The sequence below is a fragment of the Microcaecilia unicolor genome, chromosome 2 (assembly GCF_901765095.1).
Source record: "Microcaecilia unicolor chromosome 2, aMicUni1.1, whole genome shotgun sequence".
In the NCBI taxonomy this organism is placed as follows: Eukaryota; Metazoa; Chordata; class Amphibia; order Gymnophiona; family Siphonopidae; genus Microcaecilia; species Microcaecilia unicolor.
The window spans coordinates 112,995,857-113,022,507 of NC_044032.1; the positions used below are offsets into that span (position 1 = coordinate 112,995,857).

The 26,651-nt window shown below is 46.0% G+C and overlaps 1 protein-coding gene across 1 annotated transcript in view; it reads left to right on the forward strand.

Annotated features, from left to right (window-relative positions):
• SLC30A5 (solute carrier family 30 member 5) overlaps nt 1-26,651 on the forward strand; it is a 165,811-nt gene that overhangs the window by 64,299 nt on the left and 74,861 nt on the right. Inside the window, exons 9-10 of the mRNA XM_030193218.1 lie at nt 4,366-4,654; nt 16,329-16,537. Of these exons, the coding sequence (XP_030049078.1) occupies nt 4,366-4,654; nt 16,329-16,537 (498 nt within the window). The remainder of the gene's footprint in view (nt 1-4,365; nt 4,655-16,328; nt 16,538-26,651) is intronic.

Sequence of the window (26,651 nt, forward strand, 5' to 3'; positions counted from 1 at the left end):
TATACTATTTCTATTTTCTTTCTGATATTTCTATGGCTCCAATACAGTTTCTCTTCTTGGCACTTACCTTTCCCAATCTTTCTCCATTTGAAATTACTGTATACTGCAGGAACACATTGCCCACCTTCTATTTTCATCATCTCACCATCCCTTTTGTCTCTCCCTTCTCAGCTCTCAACCTTCAGCATTTCCTTCCTTTCATTCAGCCATCTCCATTCTGTCTGAGTATATCTCATCTTTATCGTCATGCCTCTCCTCCTCTTCTCCGTGTACTCTTGCTCCTTCTCCTGCTCTCCACTGGGGATATCAATCCCAATCCTGGTCTTCCACATCAGCTGTCATCATGTTCATACAGGTCACACAGTAATGACTCCAATCTAATTTCTGTTCTCCTCTGCCCTTCTTCTCTGCCCTTCTTCTCTGCCCTTCTCATGTGCTCTGTGGAATGCCCATTCTGCAACAAACTTTTCTACATCTATGACCTCGTTATCTCTCGTACTGTCCATCTGCTTGCCCTAACTGAGACTTGGCTTTGCCCTGAAGACTCTGCTTCAGCTGTGGCCCTGTGTCATGGAGGTTACCTTTTCTCCTATACACCTTGCCAAGTTCGCTGCAGAGGTGGTGTTGGGCTACTACTCTCACCCTCTTGTAGATTTCAACTTCTTCTTCCACCTCAGTCTCACTGCTTTTCTTCCTTCGAAGTCCACTCCATCCGTCTATTCACGCCTCTACCTCTCAGAGTAGCAGTCATTTATCACCCCCCAATAAGTTCCTTTCTCACTAACTTTGACTCCTGGCTCTCCTCCTTTCTTGAACCTTCATCTCCTTCCCTCATTCGTGGCGATTTTAACATTCATGCTGATGATCCCTCTGACTCTTATGCTTCTCTGTTTCTCGCTTTAACATCTCTTTTCAGTCTTCAACTGTGCTCTGCTATCCCTGCTCACCAGAATGGCCACTGTCTTGATCTTATCTTCGTTAATAATGAGCTGAACTAAACTAACTTAATCATAAACATGCTAACTCAATTAATATAGAATGTGGTATCCGTTCTTTTTTCAATTTAAAGTGGAGAAAAATAGACCTCAGTAGTCACTGCATGGCGATACTGTGCTCAATGCACTCAAACGCCAGCATTACTTGGACTCCGTTTTTTTGTGACCAGTGATAAAACCGGAGTCCAATTAATGCTGGCATTTGAGTGCATTGAGCACAGTATCGCCATGCAGTGACTACTGAGGTCTATTTTTCTCCACTTTAAATTGAAAAAAGAACGGATACCACACTCTATATTAATTGAGTTTCTGCCAAACACCTTTGGCTGAAATCCTGACTTCAAACATTTCAAATGCTTGCTGACCTCCTTCCAGTCTACTCTTTCACTTGACAAACAGGACTACTACATCCAGTTGACAAACTCTCTTGGCTCAAACCATCAATGCCTCTTTTTCCACACTGAACTCCCTCCTGAAAGTGCCTTCACCTCCAACTCCCCCTTCACTTTCTCCCCAGACTCTGGCTGAGTACTTTCATGATAAAGTTCAGAAGATTAACCTTGAATTCTCAACCAAGTCACCTCTATCTCTCCTTCCCTCAGTCCATTCCCTCTACCATCCTACAACCTCTGCCTCCTTTTCTTCCTTTTCTGAAATCACTGAAGAGGAAATGATAGATTTTCTTTCCTCCTCTAAACTGACTACCTGTTCCTCTGATCCTTTTCCCACCCATCTACTTAGCACTATCTCTCCTACTGTCATCCCTTTTATCTGTCATATCCTCAATCTTTCACTTTCCACAGCAACTGTTCCTGATGCCTTAAAATATGCTGTAGTTACACCACTCCTCAAAAAACCTTCATTGGACCCAACCTGTCCTTCCAACTATCGCCCCATCTGTCTCCTCCCTTTCCTATCCAAGGTACTGGAATGTGCTATTCATCGCCGTTGTCTTGACTTTCTTTCATCTCTAGCTATTCTTGATCCACAGCCCTTGCTAAAGTCTCCAGTTACCTGTTCTTGGACAGATCCAAAGGTCTCTATTCTATCCTCATCCTTCTCGATCTATCTGCTGCCTTTTTCACTATTGATCACCACCTACTCCTTGATACACTGTCCTCACTTGGATTTCAGGGCTCTGTTCTTTCCTGGTTTATCTCTCCCATCGTACTTTTAGTGTATACTCTGATAGATCTTCCTCTACTTCTGTTGGTGTACCTCAGGGCTCTGTCTTGGGACTTCTTCTTTTCGCCATCTGTACTTTTCCCTTGGTACTCTTGATCTCATCCCATGGTTTTCAGTATCACCTGTATGCTGATGACTCCCGGATCTACCTCTCCACACCAGAAATTTCAGCAGGAATCCAGGCCCAAGTATCAACCTGCCTGTCTTACATTGCTGCCTGGATGTCTCACCGGCATCTGAAACTAAACATGACCAAGACTGAGCTTCTTATCTTTCCACCTAAACCCACCTCTCCTCTTCCCCCATTCTCTATCTCTGAGGATAACACTCATCCTCCCTGTCTCATCAGCTTGTAACCTTGGGGTTATGTTTGACTTCTCTCTCTCCTTCTCTGCATATATTCAACAGATTGCTAAAACCTGTCATTTCTTTCCCTATTATATCATCAAAATGTGTCCTTTCCTTTCTGAGCACACTACCAAAACCCTTATCCACACTCTTATCACCTTTCTTAGACTTTTGCAACTTGCTTTTCACAGGTCCTCCCATTAAGCCATTGCTCCCCCATTTAATATGTTCAAAATTCTGCTGCACTACTTATATGCCACCAGTGTCGCTGTGCTCATATTAACCCTCTCAAGTCATTTTATTGGCTCCCTGTCCATTTCCACATACAGTTCAAACTTCTTATTGACCTACAAGTGCATTCACTCTGCAGCTCCTCAGTACCTCTCCACTGTTATCTCTCCCTACACTCCTCCCCAGGAACTCCATTCATTGTGTAAATCTCTTATCTGGACTCTTCTCCTCCACTGCCAACTCCAGACTCCATTCTTTTTATCTTGCTGCACCATATGCCTGGAATAGACTTCCTGAGCCAGTACGTCAAGCTCCATCTCTGGCTGTCTTCAAATCTAGGCTAAAAGCCCACCTTTTTGGTGCTGCTTTCAACTCCTAACCCCTATTCAATTAGATAGTACCCATATCTGGGGGGGGGGGGGGGGGGTTAATCATTTCCATCTTAGTAATTCCCTTATCCCTTATTTGGCCTGTTTTTCTGTCCTGATTAGATTGTAAGCTCTTTCAAGCAGGGACTGTCTCTTCATGTTCAAGTGTACATCACTATGTACATCTAGTAGCGCTATAGAAATGATAAGTAGTAGTTACTTCAAATAACTGGGAAAGGATCGAAAATAGGAGAAAAATCCTTTGGTAGATGTATATGAAGCTCTTGGTGCTCAAGCCTTACAACGGTTGATTCCAGTTGAGTTCAAAACTCAAAGAAATAGGAGAAAACTTTCCGGCCACGAAAAGAAAAAAAACAAATGTTGCTAAGTCATGGCATGCCAAGGCTAATTTGCATGACTGATTTAGAGGGCAGAATCAAGGAAGTTTAATGACAGGAGATGGCATGACTACCAAAGGTTGAAGCTCTCCCCCATGTAACCACCATATTGTGTGACCCCAAACATTCACAGATGCTATTGAAAACAGCAGCAAACGTGAGGTTTATGACTACCTAAATGTGTGTGTGTTTTATTTGACAGCTTTTTTATTTGAAAGCTTTTCATATGTAACCCAAAGTGGGGGGGGGGGGGGGGTTTAACCTCTTGGTGGGTCCTGGGGTATGAGCTGCATTTCTGCCACGGATATGGGCACTCTGGAGCGGCAGACTTGTTTTGGAGCCGTGGGAGGCTCGATATTTGTAGGGTGAAGCTTTTAAGAAAGGCTCCAGCTCTGCCTGAGCCTTGGGGCCAAGTTGTGGGGACTCCCGCAGCTCCAAAAACAAGTTTGCCACTCTGGAGCACTTTCAACTGTCGTGGGACAGTGGCTAACACACACACGCGCACAAAAGGTTAAGAAAAAACCTCTGGTTAGATATGGGAAACTTTCAAATAAATGAAAAAGCTGTCATATGAAAAAAAAAAATAGCCACACACAGGCAGTCATATACCTTAAAAGTTCGTTGTTGTTTTCAATAGCGACTTCAAATGTTTCCTGTCATAAAACCACCTTGGGCAGAATCATTTGTAGTTCTATACAATTTTGAACCAGACCATTTTTTACATTTGCTATAATGCCACAGAAAGTGTCATGTTTGCATATTTACAACAAAATGCTTTCTTTTGTCATTTATCATGCATTTGTCAGCCATCAGTTTTTCTTTGTTCCTGTTTCTTGGCAGAGTAAAGTGGAATCCTGGTCTGCTCTCATTTTACCTTTCACTATGGTCATATTCTCCATCATGATCCTGGATTTCTACATTGAGTCAATGTGTTCAGTCAAAATGGAAGTCTCCACATCTGCCCGCTACACCTCATTTCTGGTTCCTATTAGCGCTCTTCTTCTGGGGCACTTCTGGACACATCCAATCACTGAGCAACTTCGATCCATGAATAAGCCAGCACCACAGGAGAGGACAGAACATGTGCTATCTGGAGGAGTGGTTGTGAGTGCTCTTTTCTTCATCATGTGTAAGCCTTTTACCTATTTGATATCTTTCAGTCTAAGTGTACAGTGCATTTTAGTGCAAGCACAATTGTTGATTTCCTTATCTTCTCTCCAGACCAGTCCACATAGGGTTATGCTCTTCTACCTGCAGATGGACACGGAAAACAGTGGATTTGATGTTGTCACCCTCTGTAGAATCCTTTGCAACCCTCAGACATTTTTGTATTCTGTCTATAGCAGATGATAGATTAGCAGGATCCATACAGTCTTGGATCATGTAGTGCAGCTTGGGCAGCTTCAGAGCCTAAGACCTCGTTGACACCAGGTTTCTGGCCTTGGGGATGCAAAACCTGGTTGTTTGGATCCCTGCTCCCTGTCACCTCTCAGGGTCTTTGAACAGACTTCTGCCCTCCTTCCCTTCTCTTAAGGGCAGGCCAAGGTGCTTGTAAGCAGAAGCAGAATATAGTCTGATTTAAAAAAAAAAAAAAAGGAAAGAAAGAAAAAAGGAAGATCAGGAAGACCAAAGCAAAAGTAGGAGTCCAGCCTGGTGAGACTCCACCTGGCACAGAAATCACATTAGTTTGCGAAGGCTTAATGGTGAGGGGCAGGCAGTAGCTCTGCAAGCAGTTATGAGAAGATTCTAGGGCAGGCCTAGAGCAACAGGCACTGTGGAGCCTAGGGCTGTTGTCACACAAGTTAAGGCATGGGGAGTTTCTGCCATGCCTATGAGGAGGATATCACTCCCAAGTGGTATAAAGCCAGATGGTAAGGGCAGGCTCAGGGAAGGTGTTCAGGTAGTGATGCATCTTAAACAAACACTGAAGTACACAAAATCCACAGAATTCACAAGAGTGGGAAAAAACAATGCTTTGAAAATATGCCTCCAAGTAATTTGCATATATTGATATAGTTCTTTTTGCTTTATATATACATGTTATTAATTTGTTTTTATTAAGAACCCCTGACAAAGACTGTATGTTGAAACGCGGCCCATGTTGGATCAATGTGTCAGCATTTTTTGGTTGAAGAATAAACTTTGGTCTCCTTGGACATTGTGGTTGGCTTTTTTTCCCACTTTTTTGACGATGCATCTTAAGCAGGTGCTGGGCCTGGGGAGTGACCAGTGCAGTGGCAGGAAATTGTGCCATTTTCTAGAACCATGTGGCAGACTCAGATTCTGCAATCATGCTGCCTTCTCTACCTCCTATGGGACTTTGAAGTGAGGGGGGTAATTGGGGAGGGCCTATGCACAAACAGCGGTGTTGCTGAGACTTTTAAAGCCAAGTTGCTGAGGCTGTTAGAGCTGAGGCTTCAAGAGAGTCTGGATTTATTATGTTAATGTGCTAGGTTTTATGTGAAGAAAGCCTGTTGGGAAAGGTTTGCTTTATTGAAGATGAGGCCAGCTTTCCTCACGGACCCTCCAGCCTAGTCCAGAATTATGGGTGTACTCTCTTTCCTTTCCATTTCATCATGCTGATCAATCCATAGACTGGTGGGTTGTGTCCATCTACCAGCAGGTGGAGATAGAGAGCAAACTTTTGCCTCCCTATATGTGGTCATGTGCTGCCGGAAACTCCTCAGTATGTTCTCTATCTCAGCAGGTGGTGGTCACACACAGCAGCAGCTCTGGCTAGGCCTCCAAGCCTAATTTTTAGGTTTTGTTGAGTGCCTGGGGTTGAGGGCTCTTTTTGAGCAAGTGCAAACCTGGTGGCGCCAGGTCCCTCCTTTTCTCCCCCCTCCCGCTGGCTCCGTTAAAAAAAAAAAAAAATTTTGAACGTCCTTAAAGGCGTTTATTTCGACATTTATTTAAACGTTTATTGCAGCTACTCACTGGGACACCAGGTCGTTACAGCTCGGAGCGGAAAGCAGGTAATTTTAACCTTTTTATAGCGGGCAGGGGGTTCCCCGATTGATCTCCACGTGGCCTATGGCGTCGGAGGGCGAGGGCGCAAAGAGTCGCTCCCCGGATCGCTTGTGCGCTTCTAGAGGGGATGCGGGGGTCTTAAAGTCTGATTCGCCCTTGTTGGGTGACAGTTTCGTGACCGATGAGTGTCCCGGTCCTTCCTCCGGTGTGGCGGTTTTTCCCGCCATAAACGCCCATCCCCCGCTGCTCGCCTCCGCCATCTTGGCCGGCCACGCTGCTCGGACGGCTTCTTCTTGGGCCGCCCTTGAGGTGGGAGACGTTAATGCCATGAACGCCCTTAATTTGGGCGACGGCACAAAAGCGGCTAAAGTTAAGCGCCGTTCTTCCCGCGCGGCTCCTTCGCGGAGTGTCGCGCCGGACGCCATCTTGGATGCGCAGCATGTCTCTCCCCCGCTCTTGCGAGCGCCGGTTGAGGGTGCATCTAGGGCTGTGGCCCAGGCTGCGGAAGTGCACAGTCTGGGGGGTTTCTCCCCCGAGTTTGTTTTGCTGCTGCATCAGGCTTTCCTTATGCAAAACGCTGCCCCTGCTCCCTCGTCTGGTAAAGAGGTTGAGGCCCCCGGAGGTAAACGCCCTCGGGTTGATTCCCAGGCCTTGGAGGACTTTGTCTCCTCCGATGTAGATGAGGGCAGCGTATCTGAGTTCTCCCAACGGTCCTTTGCGGATTCCTTGGAGGAGACTGATCCCCGCTCGGATGGAGCGGATGACCCCTCTGCAGCGCGGCTCTTTAGCTCAGAGGATTTGCCCAACCTGTTACTGCAGGCCGTGGGCATTTTGAAGATTTCCTCTCCGGAGGACGTCTCTCCCTCAGCCCCTGTTGGCTCTGCCATTATGCTGGGGACGAAGCGCCCGCCTAGAACCTTCCACGTGCATGATGCCATGCACACCTTAATTTCGGCTCAATGGGATGTCCCGGAAGCGAGCCTTAAAGTGGCTAGGGCTATGTCCCGCCTCTATCCTTTGCCTGAAAGTGAACGTGAGGCCTATCTGTGGCCTACCGTGGATTCTTTAATCACTGCGGTGACTAAGAAAACGGCGTTGCCGGTGGAAGGTGGCACGGCCCTAAAGGACGCCCAAGACAGAAGATTGGAGGCGGCCTTAAGGTCGTCCTTTGAGGCGGCTGCTTTAACTTTGCAGGCCTCAGTTTGCGGCTCCTATGTGGCCAGGGCGTGCCTGACTATGGTGCAGCGGGCTTCCCCCTCGGATCCTTCCTTGAGGGCTGATTGGCCGGCCCTGGAATCGGGCTTGGCCTATTTGGCAGACTTGCTGTATGATGTCTTGAGGGCCTCAGCTAAAAGCATGGCTCAGACAATCTCTGCGCGGCGGTGGCTTTGGCTGAAACATTGGTCTGCTGACCATGCCTCTAAATCCCGCCTGGCTAGATTGCCTTTTAAAGGCAAGCTGCTCTTTGGGGTCGAGCTGGACAAAATCGTGACCGATCTCGGCACGTCTAAGGGCAAGAAGTTACCAGAGGTCAGGGCTCGGGCTAGTACTCGCCCCGGTACCTCCAGAGGACGGTTTCAGGAAGCCCGTCGGTACCGCCCGGGCAGGTCGGGCTCTTCTGCCCCCTCTTCCTTCAAGAGGAACTTCTCCCCCAAGCAGCATTCCTTTCGCAGAGACCGCCGTCCTGGAGGTGCTCCCTCCGGTCCTCCCCCAGGGTCTCGTACCCAATGACGGGGCCTTGGTCCACGCCCCAGTGCAGATTGGAGGACGGCTGTCCTCGTTTCGGGGCGAGTGGACCACAATAACTTCAGACGCTTGGGTGCTGGAAGTCATCAGAGACGGCTACAAGCTACAGTTCTGCCGACCCTTAAGAGACGGGTTTGTACTCTCTCCCTGCAAGTCTCCGGTCAAAGCTGTGGCAGTGCAGCAGACCTTGGACAATTTGATCCGCCTGGGTGCGGTCGTTCCGGTGCCAGAAAATCAGCTTGGCAAGGGACGTTACTCCATTTACTTTGTGGTACCAAAGAAAGGAGGTTCTGTACGGCCTATACTCGACCTCAAAGGGGTCAATCGGGCCTTGAAAGTTCGGCACTTTCGCATGGAGACCCTCCGCTCTGTTATAGCGGCAGTGAAGGCAGGAGAGTTCCTGGCATCCTTGGACATCAGGAAGCGTACTTGCATATTCCCATCTGGCCTCCTCATCAACGCTTTCTGCGTTTTGCAGTACTGGGCCGACACTTCCAGTTCAGAGCCCTCCCGTTCGGGTTGGCTACTGCTCCGCGGACCTTCTCCGAAGGAAGGAGTACAAGTCCATCCTTATCTGGACGACTGGTTGATCCGAGCCCCCTCTTATGCAGAGTGCGGCAAAGCTGTGAACCGGGTGGTTGCTCTTTTGAGCTCCCTGGGGTGGATCATCAACTGGGAGAAAAGCCAGCTGCGCCCAACTCAGTCCCTGGAGTATCTGGGAGTTCGATTTGACACCCAAGTGGGCAGAGTGTTCCTGCCAGACAATCGGATTGTCAAGCTTCAGGCTCAGGTGGACCAGTTCCTAGTAGCCTCTCCTCTTCGGGCTTGGGCCTATGTGCAGCTGTTGGGCTCTATGACGGCCACGATGGAAGTAGTGCCCTGGGCCAGGGCTCATATGAGACCACTACAACACTCTCTGCTGCAGCGCTGGACTCCGATGTCGGAGGATTATGCTGTGCACCTTCCCTTGGACCCAGCAGTGCGCAAGGCGCTGAGCTGGTGGACGCAGACAGACAAGTTGTCTGCAGGAATGCCTCTGGTGACCCCGGAGTGGATTGTCGTCACGACGGACGCCTCTTTGTCGGGCTGGGGAGCCCACTGCTTGGGAAGGACAGCGCAGGGGCTCTGGTCTCCTGCAGAGGCAAAGTGGTCTATCAACCTCCTGGAACTCAGAGCCATTCGGTTGGCGCTTTTGGAGTTCATCCCGGTACTGGAGTTGAAGCCAGTACGGGTCCTGTCGGACAATGCCACGGCTGTGGCCTATGTCAACCGCCAGGGAGGTACCAAGAGCGCCCCTCTAGCCAAGGAAGCCATGAATCTATGCCAGTGGGCGGAAGCGAGCCTGGAGCAGCTGTCAGCGGCCCACATTGCCGGAGTCATGAATGTCAAGGCGGACTTTCTCAGTCGCCATACCTTGGATCCCGGAGAGTGGCAGTTATCGGCTCAGGCGTTCTTGGATATCACGAAGCGCTGGGGCCAGCCGAGCCTAGATCTGATGGCGTCATCGGCCAATTGCCAAGTGCCGCGCTTTTTCAGCAGAGGACGGGACCCTCGATCTCTGGGAGTAGATGCTCTCCTCCAACAGTGGCCAACACAAGAGCTTCTCTATGTGTTCCCGCCCTGGCCCATGTTGGGCAGGGTGCTAGATCGGGTGGCAAAGCATCCGGGCCGAATAATCCTGGTGGGTCCGGACTGGCCCAGACGTCCCTGGTATGCGGATTTGATCAGGCTCTCAGTGGACGATCCTCTGCGGCTGCCAGTGGAGCAGGGCCTGTTGCATCAGGGTCCCGTGGTGATGGAGGATCCCTCCCCCTTTGGTCTTACGGCCTGGCTATTGAGCGGCAGCGTCTGAGGAAGAAGGGCTTCTCAGACAAGGTCATCGCCACTATGCTGAGAGCGAGGAAGCGCTCTACTTCTACTGCTTACGCCAGGGTTTGGCGTACCTTTGCAGCGTGGTGTGCAGCAGGCTCACTTTCTCCATTCACTGCTCCAATTTCTTCAGTGCTGGCATTCCTGCAAGAAGGTCTGGAAAAAGGCCTGTCGCTCAGTTCCCTGAAAGTCCAGGTAGCGGCTCTGGCTTGTTTCAGGGGCCGCCTGAAGGGTGCTTCCCTGGCTTCGCAGCCAGATGTGGTGCGTTTTCTCAAGGGAGTTAATCACCTGCGCCCTCCTCTGCACTCAGTGGTGCCTGCGTGGAATCTCAACCTGGTGCTGAGAGCTTTGCAGAAGCCGCCTTTTGAACCCTTGGCGAGGGCATCTCTGAAAGACCTGACGTTGAAAGCAGTCTTTTTGGTGGCTATTACTTCAGCCAGAAGAGTTTCCGAGCTCCAGACACTCTCATGTCGAGAGCCTTTTCTGCAGTTCACTGAGGCAGGAGTGACTATTCGCACAGTGCCTTCCTTCCTGCCCAAGATTGTTTCTCGCTTCCATGTGAATCAGCAGCTCTGTCTCCCTTCCTTTCGTAGGGAGGACTACCCAGAGGAATACTCTGCTCTCAAGTTTCTGGATGTGAGACGAGTCATTATCAGATACTTGGAAGTGACCAATGATTTCCGGAAATCGGATCATCTGTTTGTCCTGTTTGCAGGTCCTCGTAAGGGTCTGCAGGCTGCTAAGCCTACAGTGGCAAGATGGGTCAAGGAAGCCATTGCAGCGGCTTAGGTGGCCGCGGGGAAGGTGCCGCCTATCCAGCTGAAGGCTCACTCCACTAGAGCTCAGGCGGCCTCGATGGCAGAGGCCGGGTCCGTCTCCTTGGAAGAGATTTGCAAGGCGGCAACTTGGGCATCGGCCCATACCTTCTCCAGGCATTACCGCTTGACTGTGGCTGCTCGGGCGGAGGCCCGGTTTGGAGCTTCAGTGTTGCGGTCAGGGATTGCTATGTCCCGCCCTGGGTGAGTACTGCTTCGGTACATCCCACCAGTCTATGGATTGATCAGCATGATGAAATGGAAGGTAAAATTAGGTTTCATACCTGATAATTTTCTTTCCATTAATCATAGCTAATCAATCCATAGCCCCTCCCAGATATCTGTACTGTTTATATTCTGGTTGCAATTCAGGTTCAAGTTTAGTCTTCAGTTCCTTCAGGAGGACTTCGTGTTCAAGTTTTTTCACTTGGATTCTTCAAGAGTTGAGACGAGTTTGTGTTACAGTGAGCTGCTGCATTCCTCTCCCCTCCGTTTTACGGGGCTGGATTGAGACATAAATTCTGCCGGCACTCCCTCCCGCTTCGTGCGGCTGTAGGGCAGTTTTGTACCCCTCCCGCTTCGGCGGTGGTAGGGTCAGTCAGCTCCTCCCGCGGTTGCGGTTGCAGGATAAGCCAGATCCCCCCGCTCCGCGGGGATGAGCTGGACGGATTCCCCTCCCCCACTTGTGTGGGGATGAGCTGGGTTAATTCCCCTCCCCCGTTTCGGCGGTGGTGAGCTGGGCAGAGTGTCCCTTTGTGGGTGTAATTCTCTAAGTGCTGAGTCCTGCGGATGGAGCTTTGATATCGACATACTGAGGAGTTTCCGGCAGCACATGACCACATATAGGGAGGCAAAGGTTTGCTCTCTATCTCCACCTGTTGGTAGATGGACACAACCCACCAGTCTATGGATTGATCAGCTATGATTAATGGAAAGAAAATTATCAGGTATGAAACCTAATTTTACCTTCAGTATGTGGAGACTGAGAACCACTGGTTTCATGATATCACCCTGTGTAGGGTAATTCACATTCCAGTACCAACCAGGACAGCACCCCAATATGCCAGCCTCTTTATGGCTGAGCTGAGAGAGACATTTATGAATGCATACCAGACCAACCCTCTAAAATACTACCGGTACATCGACAACATTTTTATGATTTGGACTGAGGGGGAAGAAACTCTGAAACAATTTTACAATTCCTTCAATACATGCCATCCTACAATCAGATTCAAAATTGACTACTCCCCAGAAAAAGTCGATTTTTTGGACACCACGGTCTCAATCAGCGATGCCTATATACAAACATCTATATACCAGAAACCCACAGACAGATGCAGCTACCTCCACAGCTCCAGCTTCTACCCTTCACATACAAAAAGATCTATTATTTACAGCCAAGCCACAAGATACCACCGTATCTGCTCTGACCCAAGGGACAGAGACAGACACCTTGAAATCCTGACTGCATCCTTCGGACAGAAAGGATACAACCCCCAAATCTCCAAGAATATTGCCTCCTCCCTCAAAACACCCAGGGAAAATCTGCTACAGTAGAAAGAAAAAAAAGCCACAGACAGAATCCCCCTTATAGTGACATACAACCCAGAGCTGGAAAAATGAAGAAAAATCATAAAAGATCTTCAGCCTCTACCCCAGGAGGATGAATTGCTGAAAGAGATATTCCCATCCCCACCAGTGCTGGCTTTTCGACAGCCACCCAACTTAAAACACAAGCTAATCAGAAGTAAGCTCCCAGCACAGACTCAAAAAGAAGAGAATGGCACACATCCTTGCAATATATCCAGCTGCAAGCTATGCCAAAACATTTCACAGGACCCCACAGTCATTCACAAAGAAAAAATATTCAACAAAGGAATCCATTACATGCTTATCTTCCAATGTGGTATACATCATTCAGTGTAAAAAATGTGATGAAGGATGCTATATTGGAGAAACAAGCCAGATGCTAAAAACAAGATTTAATTTACATAGACATCACATGAAAAATACCAGTGCCAGCCAGTATGTGCAAATTTGGTCACCTCACTCGCCGTCCCGATTTCCATCTCATCTATAAATATGTTAAATAGTACCGGTCCCAGTACAGATCCCTGCGGCACTCCACTGTTCACTCTCCTCCATTGAGAGAAATGACCATTTAACCCTACCCTCTGTTTTCTGTCCAATAACCAATTCCTAATCCACTCCAGAACTTTGCCTCCTATCCCATGACTCTTTAATTTTCTCAGGAGTCTCTCATGAGGAACTTTATCAAAAGCTTTCTGAAAATCTAGATACACTGCATCAACTGGCTCACTTTTATCCACATGTTTATTCACGCCTTCAAAGAAATGAAGCAAATTGGTGAGGCAGGGCGTCATCGTCTAGATGACATAGGTGTAGCTGATATGATTCTTGCTTGGTTTGCTTCTTACTTTCTAATGTTGTTTGTTTGGCGTGGTTCTCAATCTCATCCGTATACTCTTTCTTCTAGGTGCCCCCATATTATTCAATATATTTCTTTCCCCTTTACTTTACCTGGACAGTCTCTTGGTCTCGTGCCTTATGTATATTTAGATGTTATACAAATTTTCAGTTCTATTGATCTTACTTTTCCTCAGGCTGTTGCTGGTCTGTCATGTAAATTGGATCTTATTGCAACTAGGGTAGGTTCTCAAGGTTTGAAATTAAACCGGGAGAAGCCTTCTGGCATTCTACTACTACTTAACATTTCTAAAGCGCTACTAGGGTTACGCAGCGCTGTACAATTTAACATAGAAGGACAGGCCCTGCTCAAAGAGCTTACAATCTCTTTGCCAGGAGGGGGGAACCCACTTTGCAGTCCCCTTCGATAGCAGGGAGCACTATTAATAATTGTGTGCCTTTCTGACTTTTAATGGTTTTTATTATTGTATGCTGCCTAGATTTATATTAGAGCAGTATATCACATTTTAATAAAATTGTAAACTTTCTTCTTTTTTCATGCTTATTATAAGATTACAAGGATTGGCCAAAACATGTGTGCGTATGTGCACATGCACACACTGTCTAAGAATCACACACTCTCATATGTGCCCCTTCTGCCTTCACTCATTCTCTCTTCCTCATATGTACCCTCCTGCTTTCATCAGTTTTCTCTTTCTCTCATAATGTACCCCTGCCAGAGTCAGCACAACTGGTTCATTTTTTTATATTGGTTGACCATAATGTTGAAGAGGAGAAAAAAGCTGAAAAAAAATGAACAATCCTCTTTGGTATGATTCCAGCACACCTATTTCCAGCAGCTGTGCTCAAGTGTGGAGTAAGCTGTAGCCCCTGAAGTGTGTAACCTGATCTCCCTTCAAGGTGTGAGCCTTGATTGGTGTGCCAGACCGCAGGGGTGACACTTGCATGCAGTCAGTCCTCTGTATACCAGTATCACCTTACAGATCTTCAGGCTTGGACTGCATCATTATCACAAACTTAACTCAGAAATACATTGGGAATAGTGTACTAAATAGATCAGGCTTGTCCAATCCATAAAACCTGGCCTGCCAACTTCATTTTTCTGGCCCACAGAAGCTCAATGGAAGTGTTCCTCTGGCGGCACAAGTTTTCTAACTTGTTTTGTGAACTGGAGGGTAGCCAATGTTACTCCGATTTTTAAGAAGGGTTCCAGAGGAGATCCGGGAAATTATAGACCGGTGAGTCTGACGTCGGTGCCGGGCAAGATGGTGGAGGCTATTATTAAGAATAAAATTGCAGAGCATATACAAAAACATGGACTGATGAGACAAAGTCAGCACGGATTTAGTGAAGGGAAGTCTTGCCTCACCAATCTAATGCATTTTTTTGAGGGGGTAAGCAAACATGTGGACAATGGGGAGCCGGTTGATATTGTATATCTGGATTTTCAGAAGGCGTTTGACAAAGTGCCGCACGAAAGACTCCTGAAGAAATTGCAGAGTCTTGGAATCGGAGGTAGGGTATTATTATGGATTAAGAACTGGTTGAAAGATAGGAAGCAGAGAGTAGGATTGCGTGGCCAGTATTCTCAGTGGAGGAGGGTAGTTAGTGGGGTCCTGCAGGGGTCTGTGCTGGGTCCGTTGCTTTTTAATGTATTTATAAATGACCTAGAGATGGGAATAACTAGTGAGGTAATTAAATTCGCCGATGATACAAAATTATTCAGGGTCGTCAAGTCGCAGGAGGAATGTGAACGATTACAGGAGGACCTTGCGAGACTGGGAGAATGGGCGTGCAAGTGGCAGATGAAGTTCAATGTTGACAAGTGCAAAGTGATGCATGTGGGTAAGAGGAACCCGAATTATAGCTACGTCTTGCAAGGTTCCGCGTTAGGAGTTACGGATCAAGAAAGGGATCTGGGTGGTGTCGTCGTCGATGATACGCTGAAACCTTCTGCTCAGTGTGCTGATGCGGCTAGGAAAGCGAATAGAATGTTGGGTGTTATTAGGAAGGGTATGGAGTCCAGGTGTGCGGATGTTATAATGCCGTTGTATCGCTCCATGGTGCGACCGCACCTGGAGTATTGTGTTCAGTACTGGTCTCCGTATCTCAAAAAAGATATAGTAGAATTGGAAAAGGTACAGCGAAGGGCGACGAAAATGATAGTGGGGATGGGACGACTTTCCTATGAAGAGAGGCTGAGAAGGCTAGGGCTTTTCAGCTTGGAGAAGAGACGGCTGAGGGGAGATATGATAGAAGTGTATAAAATAATGAGTGGAATGGATCGGGTGGATGTGAAGCGACTGTTCACGCTATCCAAAATACTAGGACTAGAGGGCATGAGTTGAAGCTACAGTGTGGTAAATTTAAAACGAATCGGAGAAAATTTTTCTTCACCCAACGTGTAATTAGACTCTGGAATTCGTTGCCGGAGAACGTGGTACGGGCGGTTAGCTTGACGGAGTTTAAAAAGGGGGTTAGATAGATTCCTAAAGGACAAGTCCATAGACCGCTATTAAATGGACTTGGAAAAATTCCGCATTTTTAGGTATAACTTGTCTGGAATGTTTTTACGTTTGGGGAGCGTGCCAGGTGCCCTTGACCTGGATTGGCCACTGTCGGTGACAGGATGCTGGGCTAGATGGACCTTTGGTCTTTCCCAGTATGGCACTACTTATGTACTTATGTACTTATATATAACGTACATACATACATTTTCAAAAATATGTGCAGAAATGGAAACTACACCCCAAGAATACCTGCACTTGGTATGGATAAAGCTGTGTGTTGTGTACACACACATCAGAAATGTAGTTTTATAAGTGCCGATTCCATGGGTAAAACACTGTTTTACCTGTGGAAAAGACTTTTTGTAATTGCCTTCTTTATGATGAAACAGACATGAAATAAATGCCTGTTTTGTTTTGTTTTTTTTCCCTCTCCTTCTCTATTCAGCTGCCAACATCTTATCTTCCAGCTCTAGAAGAGGACATAAGGGAACCCTAGTGGGATATTCCCCTGAAGGCACGCCTTTGTATAACTTCATGGGAGATGCCCTACAACGAAACTCTCCATCCTTACCAAGATTTATTAAAGATTCCTTAAAACAGATCCTTGAAGAGTCTGACTCTAGGCATATTTTCTACTTTCTATGTTTAAATCTGGTAAGTAATATTACAGTGTTAAGGACTGTAGTATTTTTAAAGTTCATTTCTCAAGTATGGATGTAATTTACTGATGCTGTTTTCTCATTCTCTATCTATGGGGAAAATAAGCTTAGTAGAATATGCCCGGCATAACAATATGGGAGCAATTTTCAAAATGTTCACATGTTTGTTTGGCTTTAGCTCATAAAGACAAAGTCAGCAGGTACCTTTTATACATGTACTTTCCCTGTGAAACTTACTGTGGCTACACATACCCATGGACGTTAGCACTCCTTTTTTGCAGGCGTACTTTTTTTCATTGAAAATAACACACATTATTTTCCTCCCTTGAAATAAACCCACCTTTAGGCATGCCTCCTCTGAATGTAGGCTAATAGTGCACATGAGGGTAAATTCAGTAAACAGCACCTAAAGATCAGTGCCAAAAAAAGCTAGTGCTTGCGCTCAGGCACCGTTTGTAGAATACAGTGAAGCACCAGGAACCATGGCTACATTTAGGCAAGACTATTTACATCAGTGAAACCTCGGTGTAAATCCCCACACCTAAATTAGGCACGGATCCCCCTTATTCTATAACAGTGCACATAAATTGTGGGAATGCCCCTGATCCGCCCATGTCTGCCCCATAGCCACACCCCCTTTCTAGAGCCACAGGTGCGTAAATATGGGCATAATTTTTATTAATGCCAATTAGCACTGATGATTATTAGCTCCCAATTGTTGGTGGTAATTGACTCAGTTGACCGTGCAAATTGGGTGCATTCCCAAAACTTGCATGTGGAATTTAAAGCGCCATTTACAGAATTATTTTCAAACAGCTGATTTAGGCATATTAATCACTACTGTTCCACATATATGGTTTAAATAGGGTTATTTAAATTCAATAAAGACTGTCACGTTTTCCATTTATTACATTGTTTTTATGGATTATTAAGTACATTGATTCATGTGTATGTACAAATTAGTCATTCTCCTTTGGCAATCAAGATGAAACCAACCACTCTGGGGGGTGGTATCCTCTGACGGTGTCAACACAGACTCCAGTCTGTCAGAAATGCAACAAAGAAAGGGGGAGAGAAGATGATCCCAAAACACGAGATAGACTGTGCTAAAGGGAAAAAACAGGATCCCTGTTATTACTAAGAAGTGGGAAGACAGCTGCTGTAGAAGGTCTTTCTGAGCATGCTTGCAAGTTCTAATACAGCATCTGACTTCCTTTTGTGACTATTGTGACTAGATTTCTACCATGGTTTGGAAATTTAGGATCTTCAAGACAGAGACCCTGAGATTGTAACAATTGAAGATGCTCACAGCATGCTGACCTCACCTACATCACTTCCAGGTTGAAACAGAGCTACTCTCAGGAAGGGGGTGAGCGAAACCCCTTCCAAGCTGTGGTCTTTCGAAGAGCTGGTAGGCCCGCTGAAATAGTAGCGGCCACCTTCAGTGGCTGAATCCTGAAACCTTGTGATAAAGGTGAGCTGGTTGATGTATCTAGATTTTCAGAAAGCTTTTGATAAAGTTCGTCTTGAGAGACTCCTGAGAAAATTCAAGAGTCATGGAATAGGAAGCAAGATTCTGGTGTAGATTAGGAATTGATTATTGGACAGAAAACAGAGGGTAGGGTTAAATGGTCATTTCTCTAAGTGGAGGAGGGTGAACAGTGGAGTGCCACAGAGATCTGTACAGGGAGCGGTGCTATTTAGCATATTTATAAATGATATGGAAATCGGAACGACGAGTGAGGTGATCAAATTTGCAGATGATACAAAACTATTCAAGGTTGTTAAAACACTTGCGGACTGTGAAACATTGCAGGAAGACCTTAGGAAATTGGAAGACTGGGCATCCAAATGGCAGATGAAATTTAATGTGGACAAATGCAAGGTGATGCACATTGGAAAGAATAATCTGAATCATAGTTACCTGATGCTAGGGTCCACCTTTGGGAGGGGGGGGTCAGCGCTCAAGTAAAAGATCTGAGTGTCGTAGATAATATGCCAAAATCTGATCAGTGTGCGACGGCAGGCAAGAAAAGGGAAGGTGAATAAAACCGAAAATACTAAATGCCTTTGTATCTCTTCATGGTGTGTCCGCACCTTGAGTATTGCGTTCAGTTCTGGTTGCCATATCTCAAAAAAGATACAGCGAAATTAGAAAAGGTTCAATGAAGGGCAACCAAAATGGTAAAAGGAATGGAACTCCTCTCCAATGAGGTTAGGGCTCTTCAGAGATGGATGAGGGGAGATATGATTGAGGTCTGCGCAATCCTGAGTGGCGTAGAACAAGTAGAAGTAATTCGATTTTCTTTACTCATTCCAAAAGTACAAAGACTAGGGGACACGCGAAGAAGTTACATGGAAATACTTTTAAAAGAAATAGGAGGAAATATTTTTTCACTCAACAAATAGTTAATCTCTAGAACTCTTTGCTGGAGGATGTGGTAACAGTGGTTAGCATATCAAGGTTTAAAAAAGGTTTGGACAAATTCCTGGAGGAAAAGGCCATAGTCTGCTATTGAGACAGATATGGGAAGCAACTGCTTGCCCTGAGATTTGTAATATAGAGTGTTGCCACAATTTGAGTTTCTGTCAGGTACTTGTGAGCTGGCTTGGCCACTGTTTAGAAAACAGGATAGTGGGCTAGATGGACCATTGGTCTGACCCAGTATGGCTACTTTTATGTTTTTATGTTGAACCTTCTAGCATTGCCTGGTTCGATGCCGGACCTCACCCAGAATTAGGAGGGAAGCCCCGGGAATCAAGGTAATTGGCGAGACTACAAGGAAAATGCTAGAACTTGGAAACTTATGCACACACATAGTAACATATACATAGTAGATGACGGCAGAAAAAGACCTGCACAGTCCATCCAGTCTGCCCAGCCTGGATGCTATCTTGGCTCCATCTATTTCTCTAAAATTCAAAATTCTTTTTCCTTAGCATTCAACTGTACCATCCTGTACATTAGGGTTATATCCCCTTCCTACCAGCAGATGGAGGTAGAGAAACTGATTTTTTCCAAGTGACATCACAGGTATAAGGGCTAGTGCTCTATGGAATACTCCGCTCTATGGAATACTCCAGTATTTTCTACTCCGCTCTATGGAATACTCTAGTATTTTCTTAACGCAGTAGATGGTAGTTTGTGTGGGCTGGTGCACCTGGTCCCTGGCCTAACCCCCAACTGGACTGGCTAAGAAGGCCTCATTGCTTGGTAGAGCCTAATGACCTTGCTCCCATGTTTCCAGTTCATGGACCAGACCTGATAGAGCATAGAGGTCAGAGTCTCAAGGAACTGCAATGGGAATAGAACCCAGTCACCAGGATCAAAGCACTAACCATTAGGCTGCTCCTTCACCCAAGCATTTCCCCCTTCATAAGGCGCTCTCCCACATGATGTTGGCAGAATGGGAGGCCCCAGATGGAGTCTTCCAGGGGGTCCATGGTGCTGGCAGGCCATTTCCTCTCCCTCCTGAGAAGGTGGAAGGAGGTGGTTTCCCAAGGTTGACGCTTTGGTTACAGCTGTGACCAATAAGACTGTCATCCCCATAGAAGGGAGTTGGCTCTCAAGGAGATGCATGAGAAGAAGGTGGAACAGCAGCTCAGCCTGGCTTTTTCCTTCACTTTGGTGGGTATGCAGGCCGCCATTTGTTGGGGCTATGTGGCTAGATCCATATTGAAGTGGTTTTCCCTCTTATCTCGCTTCCTTCATCACTGTCTGTGTCCCAACACGAGTTCTACAATCTGCTTGCAAATCTAGGCTCTCTATTCCATATGTCTCCCGCTAATGGTTAGTATTCACCAGATAGTTTGGTTTCTTCTACATTTGCCTGGCCGTATGAAATTCTCTTCCTCTGGCTGTTTGCACAAGTGTCTTCACAAATGAAGTTTCATTAAATCTTAAAGATTCATCTGTTTAAGAAGTCTTTCGGTGGGGTCACTACCACTGCTGCAGCTCAGTAGAGGGACATGATCCACTGTTGTATCCTGCTTTTCTGTATTTTATTCTATTTAACTTTGATCTTTTCTTTCCCTTTTTTTATATCACAGTGGTGTTCCTTCTCCTTGCTTAGTTGTAAATCATTTAGTGCATTATTTGCCAAAGCAAAATGTCAAGTGTGCAGTAGTAAACAACAAATAGCTTTGTTGACAAACTTTGGATATGAATTGTCCTCATATGAAGACTCATTTCTCGGCAGTGGAGGAAAAGAGTCGGATGGAATTCCTGTAGAGCCCTCTTACTCGTTATCTGGATAGGATATTTGGATATCAAAGGAGGTCCTCTAGATGACCAAATGTTCTCCTTAATAATTTTCTAGTACATTGCAGAAATCATGGTTCTTTCAGTAATGGAAATTTTTCCAGGTTCTGTTGCAGCAAAGCATCCCATCTCCATCATACACTACCCCCACCATGGTTGACTCTTGGTATGATGTTCTTACTGTGGAATGCTGTATTTGCTTTACTTCAGACATAATGGTTCCTATGTGGTCTAAAGAATTTCACTTTTGACTCGTCTGTCCCTAGAACATCCCAAAACGTTTCGGGATGATCCAGGAGTATTTTGGCATCAGGAGTTCCAAATTGTCAATCATAAGGGGCTTAGAGGTCGTTCTGAGGCCTTCCTGATGCATCCAGACATTCAGGAGCTGATTACAGTAGAATGGGTCTCACCAGACATGGGGCTGAGAGTGGGAAGAGCCATGGCTCGTCTCTACCCATTCCATTTGAAGAAGATAAATTGCAGCTTCCCAGGGTATACTCCCAGCTTAAGGCAGTGACTAAGGCGACCACCTTGCCAGTGGAAGGAGGCATTGCCCTAAAAGACTTATGATAGGAATCTAGAAGGCTCGCTGAAACAAGCCTTTGAAGGTGTGGTCTCTTTGGGCCTTCAGGCGACAGTGTGTAGCTTGTTCCTGTCAAGAGCATGTCTGACAGCAGCAGTCAGCAACACAAGATGTGTGCCATAACACCCAGCTGGAAGCAGGGTTGGCCTACTTGGCAATTCTATATATGACACGTTACGTGTTACAGCCCGCAGTCTATCTTGACTGTCATGACACGTCAGCAACTCTGGTTGCGGCATTGGGCAGCAGATGCAACGTCTAAGTCACGTCCCATTATTCTGGAACCTGTGGGATAGTTGTGTCCATCAACCAGCAGGTGGAGATAGAAAATGGAAAACTAAGTAATTTTTCCCTTTTTTAAGTTACTATGGCATTCACTTAGTAAAGCTGTGAGCACTGTTTCTGTATACGGATGCAACACATTTGTAGACTCAATCAAGGACAACTGATTCCACAACTTTAGAAAGAAAGGGGAGATTCAAGACTGGACGATAGTTTTTGGCCTGCATAGGGTCAAGATCTGATTTTTTTTTTTTCAGAATAGGCTTAATAAGAGCTGTCTTCAGTGGAACTGATAGACTACCAGATGTTAAACTGTTAGTGAGAATGGAATGAAGGCAGGAAAGTAACCCTACGTATGGTTGCTTTAGCCAGCTGGAAGAGATAGGATTCAGGAAACAGAAGGTGGCATGTAAGTGTTTCACTACTTTGCAAAAAGATTCCAAGGAGGGAAGAATGAAAGAGGACCAGGTAGCAGATTGAGTTCTGGCAGATGGGACAGGTGTTGGAGGTAGTCAGAGGTGAGAAATTTACCTGAAGAGATGTAATTTTAGAAGATAAATAGTTGGCTAAGACAGTTGATGGCAACTGAACCTTAGGGACTGTTAGTGAAGGGGAGGTAGTAGGGGAGTTAAAGACTCTAAATAATTATTTCACAGAACTAGACACTTACTAAATTTGTTTGGAATAAAATGATCGTTTAGTGGCTCTCAACTGCAATACATAATGCTGTTGTGCATTTCTGGCTTTCCTCTTAGAAGACAGTGTTTGCGCCATTGGTGTTCCGTTCTCCTGACTTGTAATTGACAGAGTTTTAGACCACCATGGAACCAAAGCTGGTGAGCTGATTTCCGATGCTTTATCAAAGTGAGTGGAGCAATATTATCAATACTTCCTGTAAGGCAGAATTCCAAATATCTACCTGCTCATCTAAAGGTAAATCCGAAAATTTCGCCGGAAGATAATCGCACAAAGAAGGAAGATAGAGTGAGAGGATCAATTCTCCCAAAAACATGTAGACCAGAAATCTTTAGTAGCAGGATAAGAAACTAGTGTAGAGATTGAAAGCGAAAAATAAAGATAACAATGATCAGACCAAGTTATTCGTAAAGAGCACCCCGAGGAGTCCATATGAGTAGTAAAATTGCCCCATTACAAGAAGATTGGGGAATTTGGCTGAGGCATCTGCTAAGGTTTGATACACACGATCCCAATCTAATCAACACTAAATCAATCCTAATCAACACTGAATTCCTTAAATTGGTTACTTTTAATCATATTGTCATTTTACTCTTTGCATATCTTGTAATGTATTAATTATTTCTTTATTTCTAATTCTCATGAATTCCATTTACCTTAATCAAAATAATACTCCGTTCTTCTTCTTTCGCTAATGACGACTGTCATGGCGGCATAATGTAAGCCACATTGAGCCTGCAAAAAGGTGGGAAAATGTGGGATACAAATGCAGCAAATAAATAAATCTGCCTTCATCAAAGAGGATTTGAAGGGTTAGAGGAAATTTCAGTTGAGGATTTCAGAATAGGTAAACTTGTGAGCAGTAATTTCAGTGGCGCAAAGTGTAGAGGAGCAAAATAAGGCCAAGCCCCCACATTGAAAAAGATAGGCTTCTTCCCCAGGAAGAAGCGAGGTTTCTGTAAGACCAAAAAGATCCAAGTGGTTAGAGGTCAGAAGATCTTTAATGAGAGGGGATTTCTGCTTCACAGAACGGCAGTTTAGTAAAGCACAGGTATTATTAGGAAAGGAATGGAAAACAAAAATGAGGATGTTGTAATGCCTTTGTATGGCTCCATGGTGCGACCGCACCTTGAATATTGTGTTCAATTCTGGTCACCACATCTCAAAAAAGATATAGTGGAATTACAAAAGGTGCAGAGAAGTGCAACGAAAATGATAAAGGAGATGGGACGACTTCCCTATGAGGAAAGGCTAAAGCGGCTAGGGCTCTTCAGCTTGGAGAAGAGTTTTTGTTTTTTGTTTTTTTTTGTTACACTTGTACCCCGCGCTTTCCCACTCATGGCAGGCTCAATGCGGCTTACATGGGGCAATGGAGGGTTAAGTGACTTGCCCAGTGTCACAAGGAGCTGCCTGTGCCTGAAGTGGGAATTGAACTCAGTTCCCCAGGACCAAAGTCCACCACCCTAACCACTAGGCCACTTGAGGGGAGATATGATAGAGGTCTGTAAAATAATGAGTAGAGTGGAACGGGTAGATGTGAAGCGTCTGTTTTCGCTTTCCAAAAATACTAGGAATAGGGAGCATGCGATGAAGCTACAATGTAGTAAATTTAAAACGAATCGGAGAAACGTTTTCTTCACTCAACGTGTAATTAAACTCTGGAATTCGTTGCCAGAGAGTGTGGTAAAGACGGTTAGCTTAGCAGAGTTTTAAAAAGGTTTGAACGGCTTCCTAAAGGAAAAGTCTATAGACCATTATTAAATTGGACTTGGGGAAATACACTATTTCTGGGATAAGCAGTGTAAAATGTTTTGTACTTTTTTGGGATCTTGCCAGGTATTTGTGACCTGGATTGGCCACTGTTGGAAACAGGATGCTGGGCTTGATGGACCTTTGGTCTTTCCCAGTATGGCAATATTTATGTACTTACTAGTAAAAAAGGCCCGTTTCCGAAACAAATGAAACGGGCGCTAGCATGTGGTTTTTATTTTTGGATTTTTTTTCTGTTTGAGATTAAGGGATATAAGTGTTTTTTAAAAAGCCCACTTTTTTTTTAAAGTTGTATTTGTATTGTAATTGTTTCTTACATTATGAACATTTCATTGTCAACAATATGTTTTGTATAATTTTTGTTACAATCAGGTAAAAGGTGTGTTTGTTGAGTTGTATTAATCTGTTTTTCAAATGCATTAGAAGAGTTATTTACTGTTGAAAAAACATACAGATGTCCACAGTGGTGGGCGATGAGTCAGAGTGCATGAGTGTGTGTGCGAGACATCAGTAATTGTATATGGGTGTGAGAGTCACAGTAGGGTTTTTGGGGGGGTTGGGGAACTGTGACTGTGCATGAGTGTCTGTGTGTGGGGGGCAGTTTTAGATTGAAGTGTTTTGGGTTTTTTTTTGGTTAAATAAAGCTGTACCTTGTTTGTTTGTAGGGAAGTCAGCCTTTATTGTGTTACAGGAGTTTGCATGGTTTTTTTTTCCTATTGCTGTTATGTGTGGAGAGTGTGTCTGTGTCAGAGTGTGTGTCACAGAGTGTATGGGAGACATATTGTGTGTGCAAGAGTGACTGAGTGTATGAAAGTGTGTTTGTCAGAGAGTGTGTGTGTGTGTAGTTCTAAGTTCCATGACCCCCTCCTTTTCTTCCCTTCCACTCCTTCTGTCTAATGAGAGAGAGTGTGTGGGCCAGGGGCGTATCTGGACTCTGGCGGTAGGGGGGGCCAGAGCCAGAGGGAAGGGGCACATTTTAGCCCCCCCCCCCCAGTGCCACCGATCCCCCCGCCACTGCCAGACCCCCCCTCGCCACCAATGACACTCTCCACCCCCTCCCGCCGCCGCCAACCCTCCCCCGCTGCTGTCACTTACCTTTGCTGGCGGGGGACCCCAACCCCCCGCCAGCCGAGGTCCTCTCTTCTATGCAGGCTGCAAGTTGCAATGCTTCCTGTTCTTCTGAGTCTGACGTCCTGCACGTACAACGCACCGGACGTCAGACTGAGTTCCAAATTCTGAGTCTGACGTCCTGCACGTTGTACGTGCAGGACGTCAGACTCAGAAGAACAGGAAGCGTTGCAACTTGCATCCTGCACGGAAGAGAGGACTTCGGCTGGCGGGGGCTTGGGGTCCCCCGCCAGCAAAGATCGGCGATGGGTTGGTGGCGGGCGTGCGGGAGGGAAGGGGAGATGGAGAGGGTCGATGGTAGGGGGGGTCCAGGGCGAAATCTGCGGGGGCCCAAGCCCCTGTGACCCCACGCAGATACGCCCCTGGTGTGTGCAGGACCACAGTGGTGGGCGATGAGTCAGAGTGCATGAGTGTGTGTGCCGAGACATCAGTAATTGTATATGGGTGTGAGAGTCACAGTAGTGGTTTTTTGGGGTTGGGGAACTGTGACTGTGCATGAGTGAGTGTGTGGGGCAGTTTTTGATTGAAGTGGGTTTTTTTTTTTTGTTTGGTTAAATAAAGCTGTACCTTGTTTGTTTGCAGGGAAGTTAGCCTTTATTGTGTTACAGGAGTTTGCAGGGGGGGGGGGGTTTCTTATTGCTGTTATGTGTGGATAGTGAGAGAGTGTGACTGTGTCTGAGTGTGTGTCACAGAGTGTATGGGAGACATATTGTGTGTGTAAGAGTGACTGAGTGTATGAAAGATTGTTTGTCAGAGAGATACAGTGTGTCAGTGAGTGTATGTGTGTAGTTTTAAGTTCCATGACCCCCTCCTTTTGTGGGCAGGAGTGTTGGTTGTTGCTGCTGCTTGGCTGATATTTTGAAGGGGGGTTCACCCTGGGCATTTCCCTTTTGTGTTTCTGCTGCTGTGCCTATATTTTGAAGGGGGTTTCTTTTAAAGTTGCTGGGTGGTTAGATGTATTTGCTGAAAGGGTCTGTGCATTTCCCTTTTATTTAGCTGCTGCTGTGCTGATATTTTGAAGGGGGGTTCGTTTAAAGTTGTAGCTGGGTGGTTAGATGTATTTGCTGGAAGGGTCTGTGCATTTCCCTTTATTTGGCTGCTGCTGTGCCGATATTTTGAAGGGGGTTCATTTAAAGTTGTTGCTGGGTGGTTAGATAGAGTTGCTGAAATGCTGTGGAAATTTTCCTTTTGTTTTGCTGCTGCTGTGCTGATATTTTGTTGGGTGGATCTTTTTTCCTGGGGCTTTTTTTTTTTTGTACTCGGGGACGATTGTGTAGGTCCCCGAGCGGGGCTGGATGTTCCGTTTGCATTTTTTCGACAGGTGAGGCAGTGGTGGGGGCCGGTTCTTTGAGGAGCGCTGCGATAGCCAGCGTGTAGTTTTTGTAC